Source organism: Lolium rigidum, chromosome 6 (genome assembly GCF_022539505.1).
Source record: "Lolium rigidum isolate FL_2022 chromosome 6, APGP_CSIRO_Lrig_0.1, whole genome shotgun sequence".
NCBI lineage: Eukaryota > Viridiplantae > Streptophyta > Magnoliopsida > Poales > Poaceae > Lolium > Lolium rigidum.
Window position 1 is genome coordinate 360,350,828 of NC_061513.1, and position 11,462 is coordinate 360,362,289.

At 53.3% G+C, this 11,462-nt stretch overlaps 1 protein-coding gene across 1 annotated transcript; it reads left to right on the forward strand.

Annotated features, from left to right (window-relative positions):
• Positions 1–692: 692 nt before the first annotated feature.
• On the forward strand, positions 693–2,328 carry LOC124668270 (probable aquaporin TIP4-2). The gene is made up of 3 exons (XM_047205437.1): positions 693–819; positions 1,609–1,859; positions 1,960–2,328. Exons 1-3 carry the CDS (start codon positions 693–695, stop codon positions 2,326–2,328), a joined length of 747 nt encoding a protein of 248 aa, XP_047061393.1.
• Positions 2,329–11,462: the final 9,134 nt, after the last annotated feature.

An 11,462-nucleotide genomic window follows, 5' to 3' on the forward strand; every position in this document is an offset into this window, starting at 1 on the left:
AATTTTCCTATGTGTTTATGACAACTATGGTATATGTTCTCAATCTCTATAGAAATTTCTTGCATTTTCATATGTCATGAGATACTATTCTACCTTTTTTTATATTCATGTGTTTTGAAATCCTTTGAATCAAAGAGACCCTAAAGTTTTTAATACTTCAGTATTTTATTTTTTAGAAATATTTTGATGCCAAACAGGGCCCTAGTTGTCCTGTGTGCGAAACTGCCACCACCTCCTCGAAAAACCGTGTTGCAAGTGTTTACGGGACAAGATCGTTAGCGACAAGTTAAGCTTGTCTGATTGTGTAGTTCAAAGACGAAAGCTAAGAGCCGGCCAATATTCAGAAAAAGGGACGTGCTCCTGCATTTTGACATTGTGATGTGCAACACACAAGACAGCACCCTGCGTGACCTGTGTGCAGTGCACATGCATGCTCCAGCTGACGTCGTACCTCCAGTCCATAGCTCGATGCCCATCGGCGATTATTTGTTGAGGCGCGTCATTATAAGGTTTTGACTTGCGAAAATTAAATCTCCGCAGGAAAATATCGTGGCTATATATAGGCATCGTCTTCGAGTGAAAGAAACACACCCATCCAGCCGGTCTCTTGTCTTAGCAGTCGAGTGATCCATCGATCAGATTCGGTGCCTGCCTCCCCTTAGCCCCTCTATCCTCCCCCAGATCGATTCGAGATGCCTAAGCTTGCGCTCGGCCACCGCCGCGAGGCGTCCGACCCCGGCTGCCTCCGGGCCGTGCTCGGTGAGCTCGTCCTCACCTTCCTCTTCGTCTTCGTCGGCGTCGGCTCCGCCATCACCGGCGGTACGTGCTCTCCTTCCAGCTAATATTGGCTCCATCTGCTTGCTCCGTGCATGGCGCCGCGCACAGGCCCCTGAAGCAGCTGCTCGTTTCGTTTTTTCGTACTACTTATATTACTAGGTGGTACTCATATATAATTTTATTTACAAAATGGTATATAGTTATCTGGTACGGAACGACACGTGTTCTTGCTTTTTCGAAAACATTTCACTCCGTGGAAAAATTAAAAGCTATGTTTGAAGTTTGGATATGCTAAAAAATTGAGAAGACGGTGTAGGAGGAACTGGTTGAGATAGATTGGAAGAAAGTGACGGCGAGAGGAGAGTAGAATCAGTAGGAAACTAGGAGCTCACCTGGCATTTCCAGCTGTGTCTGCTCCAAGAGGAGGCTCCAGCTTCTTGGAGTGGTAGGCTTCTTGCCACGTTGTAGTCTCAAATTTATAGTAGCCTCGATGCTTTGACATTTTATATTGTTTGTGGATACATCACCGGGAAAGAGTTCTTAAGGTCAATGTATAGGTGGCATATACATGTCATCTCACTTTCAAGTGATGTAGAGAACACCTGTAGACACTAATCTCTCTCACGAACAGAGCTTCAGATTAGTCATGTACAGCACTCTGCCATTATGTTTCCTCCACATGGATCTCCCGATCGAGTTGCTATGCAATTTTCCTTTTTCCTTCTCTGTAGTCGTAGTCTGTACGGCGAGAACGCCTTGACGGAAACGCATAATGTACGCACACGTCTGAACGCTGCTGAACCAACGTTTCTTGCATATATTGTTTCTCAGGAAAGGCAGTCGCGGCAGGAGGGGACACGTCGGCGGCGCTGATCGCGGTGGCGCTGGGCCATGCGCTGGTGGTGGCGGTGTTCGCGACGGCCGGGTTCCACATCTCCGGCGCCCACATGAACCCGGCCGTCACGCTGAGCCTCTGCGTCGGCGGCCACATCACCCTGCTCAAGTCCGCCTTCTTCGTCGTCGCCCAGATGCTCGGCTCCTCCCTCGCCTGCCTCCTCCTCAGGGCCCTCACCGGCGGCGAGGTACGTCCTACGTTCCTACCTGTCACAAACACATTCCCAATCTGCCACATCAACTGACGACATCGCTGATGTGTGCAACGTCCGACGTGTGGCGTTGCAGGTAACTCCGGTGCACGCGCTGGCGGCGGGCGTGGGCCCGATCCAGGGCGTGGTGTCGGAGGTCGTCTTCACCTTCACGCTGCTCTTCACCATCTACGCCGCCATACTCGACCCGAAGAGCTCGGCGCCCGGGTTCGGCCCGCTGCTCACCGGCCTCCTCGTGGGCGCGAACACCATCGCCGGCGGCGCGCTGACAGGCGCGTCCATGAACCCGGCCAGGTCCTTCGGGCCGGCGCTGGCAACCAACAACTGGGAGAACCACTGGGTCTACTGGGTCGGGCCGCTCGCCGGCGGGCCCCTTGCCGTGGCGGTCTACGAGTTCCTGTTCACTGTCCCGGCGACGCACCAGCAGCTGCCCGTGGTGGAGTGAAGCAATGGAGCGTCGTGGACGGGGAAGCTCTCGGTATGTTGTGGGCCGTTGGATCACCGGTTGCTTCAGCAAGCTGTTTCTGTCGTCCGATGCATATACGCATCAAATGTTTGGTCAGGTGTGTATTATATGGCCCAGGTGCTTGCGTGTTGGTTTGGTTTGTACGTTTGTGCCGTGCACGCATTGCGTCAGTGTTGGGTTTGGCTCGGCCCCGTGTAAGGAGCAAAATCAAGTCTGTAAAATGTAAATGAAATCCGTGCACGGAAATATATATACGTAGCTCATCTTGCTATCTCAGCTAGTTTCGCATTCACGTATTAGAGGGCATTACCTATCTGCCATTAGCAGCTTCGGGGGTCTTTATTTTTCCGAAATACATAACAGAAGTGGACGCTTATAAATAAGTATATGCATTCGTCCCTATAAACTATAAACGCACAAATGTACACATTAGCCCTATGAGCGCCTTTAAGAGACATAATTCAAGAAACTGTCGACAGATTATGAGATTGACGAAGTCACAACATACAACTCGTTATCAATGGGAACATCGCAGCCTAGTGAAAGAATGTTTCTTCTTTACGAGACACCAAAGTATTAAACCTCGGGTTTGAGCTTTAGTGCACTAGGTACCACTATTCGATCCTGCTAACTATCCAACCACATGTTAAGTTTCTTTTGTTCATTTGTTTTCAGGAGAATAGATTGCATCGCCAATGAATCACAGATGCAGTATCCCAAAATTGATGCTAATAAACAAACTATTCATTCCATATAGAAAAAAAGATGAATATGATTTGGGCACATTCAATCTTTTTTGACAAAGGGGGCTGGGTCCAAAAAGATTCAAAAGCTTCGTTCCAAGCTGTGGGTAAAAGTTACAAGAAAAAACACTCTTGCAGCGATGTCAAGGCGTGGAGAGACAAAGGAGGGGGAAAATGAGCTCTGTTGACATTCACTCTTTTTTTTTGCGGGTATACATTCACTCTTTTAATCATGCCCTCCTAGAAAGATAAGCGTGGCATCTAGTTGAAGAAGCCAATTCACTACGTGTCAGAGTATTGCGTGCCAAGTACTCCCCTTTTGGTGATTTATATTACTTAAAGGTGCGATGAAAAATAGAAGCTCTTTTACATGACAAGAGTATATGGCCCGGGATTTAAACTTTCAAGAAAGGCCCCTTTTACGTACTATTTGAAGAGTTAGATATGAGAGTTCCCTCAATTTCCATCATATATAGGACGATGAGTGGATACATAATAGTGCCCCGGCCATTACGTGGATAGATCAAAATCTTATGACCAAGGTGTGTGACCTAATGGATCTGGTTACTGTTTTGTAAAGAAAAACCGATCTGGTTACTTATCAGTGGGATGAGGATTTGATTGATCAACTTGATCAAACCTTCTCACCGGTGGACACTACAACAGGGCATGCGGGCTGTGGCGCTTTTGAGCGTCAGCGCCGAATCGTTGTGCTTGCACTGAGGTAGCAAATAAAAACCATCAGAAATAACTGTGTCAAGGAAAGTTCAGACAAGACATTTTTTTCTAGTGTCAATGCAAGGAAGCGCAAGAATCACATTATGAGGCTGAAGCACAATGATGGCTGGGCCGTAACTCACGATGACAAAGCGAAGCTTATTTTCGATCACTTCTTCCAAGCTCTAGGCCGCCCTCCCCCTCGCATGTTGGACTTTAATTGGGAAGCTCTGAACCCCACTACTCATCAGATGGAGGACCTGGGCCTGCCTTTCTCCGAGGAAGAGATTAAAGAGGCTATCGACGACATGCCCGCAGACAAGGCCCCGGGTCCGAACGGTTTTTCCATCGCCTTTTTTCACTCTTGCTGGGACATCATCAAGGATGATCTTATGTTGACCATAAATGCCTTCTCGGAGCTCTCGGCATCTAACTTTCATATCATCAACACCGCCAACATTGTGCTTCTGCCAAAGAAAGATGGAGCGGAGGCTGTGACAGACTTCAGGCCCATTAGTCTTATCCACGTGATCCCAAAGATCATCGCCAAAGCTATGGCACGACGTCTCAGCCCTAAGATGAACGACATCGTGTCTCGCAGTCAGAGTGCCTTCATCAAATCCAGAACTATACATGATAATTTCATGTACGTTAGGAACACCGCCCGCCAACTTCACCGCAGCAAAACCCCGTCCCTCCTTATCAAGCTGGACATCGCCAAGGCCTTCGACACCGTCCGCTGGGATTATATGCTAGACCTGATGCAACGCCTCGGCTTTCCACAAAGATGGCGGGCTCTTTTGACGACCCTCTTCTCCACAGCTTCTTCTCGGGTTTTCCTCAACGGGGTCCCCGGAGGGAACATCCTTCATGGACGAGGTCTTCGCCAGGGCGACCCCCTCTCGCCTCTCCTTTTTGACATCGCCATTGACCCCCTTCAGAAGGTTCTGGAGAAGGCTACGGAGTCTGGGCTGTTATATGCTATGCCGGGTGGTTTGCGGGGCCCCCGGGTTTCCCTATATGCGGATGACGCGGCCATCTTTTTGTCCCCCACTGAGCACGACATTTCAAGTCTTGCTAGCATCCTTCAAAGTTTTGGGGAGGTCTCCGGTCTCGTGACGAATGTGGCTAAGAGCTCCATTGCCCCTATCCAATGCGCCAACATCGACCTGGAGGCGGTTCTGGCAAACTTCCATGCGGCTACTGTCTCGTTTCCCATAAAATACTTGGGGCTGCCCCTCTCGCTTGGAAGACTTAGACGTGTCGATCTTCAACCTTACATCGACAAGGCGGTGGCTCGGCTAAACCCGTGGAAGGGCAAGTTCCTGAACCGTGCGGGTTGCACCGCCCTGGTGAAGTCAGTCCTCTCTTCCATGCCGATCTTCCTTTTGACGGCTCTTAAAGCTGACAAAGGAATTCTCAAGGCCTTCGCGAAGATCAGTCGCGGAATGCTCTGGGCCTGCAAGGAGGCGGTTAGCGGGGGGAAATGTAAGGTTAACTGGCAAAAGGTCTGTCGCCCCAAGGAGCTTGGCGGTTTGGGAATCTTGGACTTGGAGAAGTTTTCTCGAGCACTGAGGCTACGCTGGCTGTGGTACGAGTGGACAGCTCCTGAGAAGCCGTGGGTGGGTTCTGAAACACCCAACGACGCCTCCGACATTGACCTCTTTAATGCCGCCACCCGTGTCACCATCGGAAACGGCTCCAAGGCCTCCTTCTGGTCCTCTTCCTGGCTTCATGGCGCGCCACCAAAGGACCTTGCCCCCCTGATTTTCAAGGCCTCCAAGAGAAAGAATCGGACAGTTCGAGATGCCCTCCATGACCATAACTGGGTCTCTGACATCGCGATCGATGATTTCACGGTTGAACATATGGAGCAATACGTCCGCCTTTGGGATCTTCTCTCTGATGTCCAGCTCCTCCCAGACTCGGAGGACACCATAACCTGGTCCTTGACCCCTAATGGATGCTACTCGGCCAGCTCTGCCTACAAAGTCCAGTTCCTCGCCTCTTTGCCATGTCAGTTCGGCAACATTGTCTGGAAGACTTGGGCACCCCCAAAGTGCCGTTTCTTCGCCTGGCTCGCCGTCCAAAATCGCCTCTGGACCGCGGATCGCCTTGCAAAACGCGGATGGCCACATTAGCCTACCTGCCAGTTGTGCAGATGCACTCCCGAGACGGCGCGTCACATCCTCTTCGAATGTCGTTTCTCCAAGAGGATCTGGACGGCCGCGGCCTCCTGGCTCTCCTGTCCGGATCTTATCAACAGCCTGGGGGTTGGTAGGAATAAGGTGCTTGACTATTGGCAAGCCATCACCAAGGACACCACCTCTTCCCCCAGAGGTTTGCGAACTGCCATCACGCTTATCACCTGGGAGATTTGGAAGGAAAGGAATGAGCGGGTTTTCAACAACAGATCCTCTTTACCTTCGGTCGTCATGCATAAGATTAGGGAGGAAGGGAAGGACTGGATCCTCGCCGGCGCTAAGAACTTGGCGGAGCTTGTAGGCTGATTTCCTTTTCCCTTTCCGGGTGGGGGTTTCTTCCCCACCTTTTTTTTGTTTTTTGGCGCTGGCCATCATCTTGTTTGCTTCTCCTATATCAATATAAGGCAAAAGCTTTTTTGCCCGTTTCAAAAAAAAAAGACATTTTTTTCTAGTGGCACTTAGGATCCGCCGCACACTCTCCTATCGTGGCACCCGTACTAATTAAAACAACACGTTACATTAACAGATGTTGAAAAACATTGGTTTCATGTACAGGTTAGATTAAATTTGTTGTTGGGCCTCATGCCTATAGCTCTAAGTAGTTAGGAGAAAGTTGGAGTGGTTTACAAGGTGAGATCTTTCACTCCTACTAAGTGAGCTCGAACCCGCAGCTTCCACTTTGACAAGGCGGTGCTTCGACGTGAGAAGAGAAGGAGTTCATGCACACTCCTCCTTTTCCTCCTTTGTCTCCCGCCTCGCCATGCCTCGTCACGACACGCGCGCAACACGCACGTGTTTCGTGAACTGAACCGAGCCATGCTTATCTTTTTTGCTATGTGGGTGTTATCACCAGATTTTAACCAAGTCCGGAGATGGGCCGTGATTAAATGGGCTTAGAGAATATGCACGTGAAATATTTCTGAATCGGCCTCGTACGAGAATTTGGGCTAGACTGCCCGTGTATTTGTATATTATGGTAGATTTAGAATTAAGAGATAGAGTTTAGTTCGCATGAAGTTAGGTTTATTTTCCAAGTTAGAAAGTCTACGGACTATAAATATGTACCTAGGGTTATTGAGAAAAGAGGAAGATCACGTTCACAACAAACCAATCTAGGCGCATCGCCACCCCTTGTTTCGAGGTTTCTCCCGGGTAAGCAACATGCTGCCTAGATCGCATCTTGCGATCTAGGCAGTATCAGTTTATTCATTGTTGGTGTTGCTCGTACTGAAGCCTTTTTGATGGCGAGAAACACCCTTATCGTGGATGTTTTGGGGCTGACGTCGATACTTTCATGATATGCTTGCTTAGCTACGTTGCCCCTCAATATCTAGCTGCCTTTGCACCTATCTTGGGTGTAAGGGCGGCATCTTGCTTGTTCTTTATTTAGTAGATCTGATCCGTTATAGTTGTTCCTTGTTCTCCAAGGATTGGTTTGATATCCGCATGGTTAGGCCTTGCAAACGGGTTGAACGATCCGGTAGTGCGTAAGGTATGGTTTACTAGTCCTAGAGGGATTGTTCCGGGGATCGACTTCGTGTTGGTTTTTAGGCCTCTTTAGGACTGGTTTTCCATTATCTTACGTATCTGCTAGGCTCAAATACGTGTAGGATGTTCCGGTTATGCGGTGAAAACCCTAGACTATCGTAGATTGGTTTAACTTAATATTGATAAAGCAGGATCCCCATGTTATCGTGAATCCAACGTGAACCATGGGGTAATCGGCTCTTTGAGCCGATTCACAGGGTAACCTAAGAGCCGATCGGGGCTCGTATTTAATGTTTACGTGTTTGCCATGCAGGAAATTAATCGAAGCAATCCATCACCTTCCTGACCAGGTATAGGTCAGGTGGCACGCCCTTGCATTAGCCAGGACGTGTGCCGGAGTATTGCGGGCCGTCGCCCGAGTGACTAGGGCCCACCAGCAGTCCTGGGAGCCTCCCGGCTCTTCGTGTTGCTCGTCGGTGCTCGCCGGTGAGTTTTGGCAGGCAACAGTGGGGAAATTATTTATGCATTCATTTTTGTGAGTCATTAACAAAGCGTTATAAGCCGTTTTCAGTTTCCTAGGTCGTGGGTTGTATTGACTCAGATGTGGGTTGCGCCCCACGACCTGTCTAGCATGCACAATATAATCCAAACCGTAAACCCTAGCCGTGACTACGTCACATGATATTTCCCGCCACCGGAGCCTTCACTACGAAAAAATTTGCCTTGGGCGAAGATCGCGTGGTCGATGATGACCCATCCCGGATGATTTTTGTTTGTTCCATGATAGACCATTGGTTCAATGTCAAGTTTGGCACCTTCCATGAATTTTTTTTTCACCTGGAAGTAACCTCCAAGCGGCCATCAGTATGATTGACGATGTATCGTCCCTCGTCTATGAGACCTTTGTCATGGTATCGTCACGGCATATGCCATAGGGTGGCTAATCGAAGGGGCTCCTGAGAGATCTCACGGCGGTATCCGGAAGCGGGTATGGGCACGAGCGACACGGCGACGTACCCAGGTTCGAGGCCCTCCGGTGGAGGTAAAACCTCTACTCCTGCTAGAGTGTATATGATATCACACAGTACAATGGTGCTCCTAGAGCTGTGTCCGGCTGGCCCTGAGAGGTTAAGGGAGACGATGGTCTCTCTCACAGGGCAGCTCTGTAGGTGGGTGAAAGCAATAAATGATCGATCCTCCCTGCACGAGAGGGGGTAGTGCGGTTTATATAGGCACCGGCACTTTACATATAAGACCCTATAGTCTATTAGCCGGCTTGGCCGGCTTCGGCTTCCGCTCCTTCCCCGAGGCGGTGACGTCGGGAGCCGTTGAGGCGTCATGGCTCTGTCCCATCCGGCTGCCACGGTCAGGCGGTATGGAGAGGAAGCGTCCCCGTCGCCGCCGTCAGCCACTGTAGCATGTACGGCGCGTCGTAAGCCATGATGGCCTGTCCGGCGCGTGGCACTATTGCTCCACAGTGCCCCGCGCTTTACGGAAGATGAAGTCAGCGTGGACTTTGGGAACCCGGATCACCAACCCGGTTCCTTCCAGTGCAAGACTCGCCAGCCTCGAGTCGGTCTGAGGTGCAGACCCCCAGTCGGATATGGCTTGTAGAAGTCGGCCCAGCTACAGCATTGGCGGCCGTAGCCAGGCCGACTAGGACCTAGAGCCACCGGCTTCCGGACCAGCCGGCCACGGCGCCAGCCGGCTGCTCCTCAGCCGGCCTTTGCCGCGAGCCGGCCAGTGGCCAGCCGGCTGCTCTGCGTCCATTGCCCTACCCGGGGTCTTCCCCCGACATTAGCCCCCGAAGCTGGCAAGGTCCTGCGTTTAGAAGGACCTAGGCAGGTTTTCCTGGCTTCTTGAATATATTTGACGGCACTTGGAGGGGCCGACCGAGGATTTCCTTTCAGCCGGCTGCGCCCTCATCCGGCTTGTTCCTGCCGGCTGCTCCCAGCCGGCCGCTTTTTTTACACTTGTATAGTTTTTGCTTTCTCGCAAGATTTGATGGCGCCTCCGCCTTGCTGATGAATTTTGGTTCGAGTGGAACTTTTTGTCCGGCTCCGGCTCGCTGCGCGCCGGGGTCTCCGCCGCCTTGGGTCCTGCGCCCGACTTGACCGGTCTGACGCCTGGCCTGGCGGTCGGTTCGTCTGGTCACATCAATGTCCCTCCGGATCCGGTGCGGTAGTGGGCGACGTGGTGTGGCCGTTTCCGATAACCGTCGTGGACGTGGGAGGAGTTACGGCGCAGTAAATCCGGGGACGTGGCCCACGACTGCCACTTGGAGGCCAATCGCCCGCGGCAGGAGGCTATAAATGCCGTGGGGGAGGCATCGAGGCGGCCACTTGCCATCCTCTTCCTCCTCGCGCTCCTGTTTCCATCGCTCTCCGCGCGCTCGAGCTCGCTGTTGCTCCGGCGAACGCCTCCCGCTGGCGAACTCCGGCGGGCGAATCTCCACCGATCCGCCGCCGCCACTCCGTCAATCCGGCGCCACGGGGCCGCGCGTCTCGACGGAGCGTCCTCAGCCGCCGTTGTCGCCGCCGCGGTCGCAAGGCTCTTCCTCGCCGTTCCGCCTCTCCTGGTCATCTTCTTCCTCGACCTCGTCAATGGCGTCTCCCAGCGGATCGTGGAGGGGCTCCTACATGCGGGAGGATGACATCGAGCGCCGGTGCGCCTCCGGCGGATCCCGCAGTCGGTGATCACGCGGGCGCCCGGCGGGGAGGTGGAGCCCAAGCCGGAGCCCGGCGAGCGCGTCGTTTTCGGCGCGCACCTCGATCGCGGGCTGGGCCTGCCGGCTTCGACGTTCTTCCGGCAATTCCTCGACCACTTCGGCCTTCAGCCGCATCACCTGCCGGCCAACGCGTGCGTCCTCCTGAGCTGCTTCGTAGCGTTCATGGAGGCTTACGCCGGCTTGTGGCCCGACATCGACTTCTGGAGTCGGCTCTTCTTCTTGAAGGCGCAGACCAACGACGGCCGCCTGCGAGCCTGCGGCGCCGCCTCGATCTACACCCGGCCTGGTACGCCTTTCCCCAAAGTCCCCACCGTCGACTCGGTGAAGAACTGGCAGATGTCATTCTTCTACGTGCGCAACGAGGGGGAGCTCGTCGACCGGATCAACTTGCCGGAGTTCAACCCGGCTCCTCCGGTCGGCCGGATCAACTGGAGCCACAACGCCCGCTCGACGGATCAGAACGCCGAGGTGAACCTGCTTTGGGACTTCTCGGCGACAGCCACCGATGGCGGGCTGACTGCCGAAGATCTCCTCTGCACCATCGCCGAGCGCCGGGTGCTGCCGCTCCAGATGCGCACCCACAAGATCGGGCACATGTCCGGCCGGTTCGATCCGAACCGGACGTCCAAGGCGCCGCTCACCAAGGCCCAGGTGGCCAGCCGGGTGAACCACATCACCAAGGCGAACCTATCGGAGGACTGGAGCTACGGGCTGGTGCCTTGCGATAGGGACCATCCACCGGCGCGGGTAAGCCTCGTGTCTTTGCCATTTTCCGGCTTGCGGCTGCGAGGCCGACTTCCTTTTTCTTCTGCCGACTTCCGGCTTGTCATATGTTCATGTTTTTTCTATCTTTCTAGCTTTTTGAGCGCCAGAACGCCGAGGACGGCGACCTGGCGACGAAGAGGTGGACGCCGGATCACGTCGATCCGGCTGACCAAGCCGGCGAACATGCCGGCGACGACGACCTGCCGCAGGCGCCCGATCTAGGCGGCCAGGGGGAGCACAATCCGCCCCCTTCACCAGAGCAGCAAGAGGAGGAGGAGCCGGCGACGTCCGGCACGGGGCCCATCCCCGCCGTGCCTCTGCGTACGAGGCCGCCAAGCACCACGGCGACTTCGGCGCCCAAGGGCACGAAGCGAGCCGGCTCCACCGCCGCCTCGGAGGCGAAGGCGAAGAAGCTGCGCCGGCAGCAGCCGAAGATGGTCCCGGAGCGAGGCCGGGTGAGCTCTTTCT

Coding starts and splice junctions, on each gene's coding strand:
- LOC124668270 (XM_047205437.1), top strand. CDS start 693: ATGCCTAAGCTTGCGCTCGGCCACCGCCGCGAGGCGTCCGACCCCGGC. Junction 820..1,608: donor CGGCTCCGCCATCACCGGCG/GTACGTGCTCTC, acceptor ATTGTTTCTCAG/GAAAGGCAGTCGCGGCAGGA. Junction 1,860..1,959: donor GGGCCCTCACCGGCGGCGAG/GTACGTCCTACG, acceptor GTGGCGTTGCAG/GTAACTCCGGTGCACGCGCT.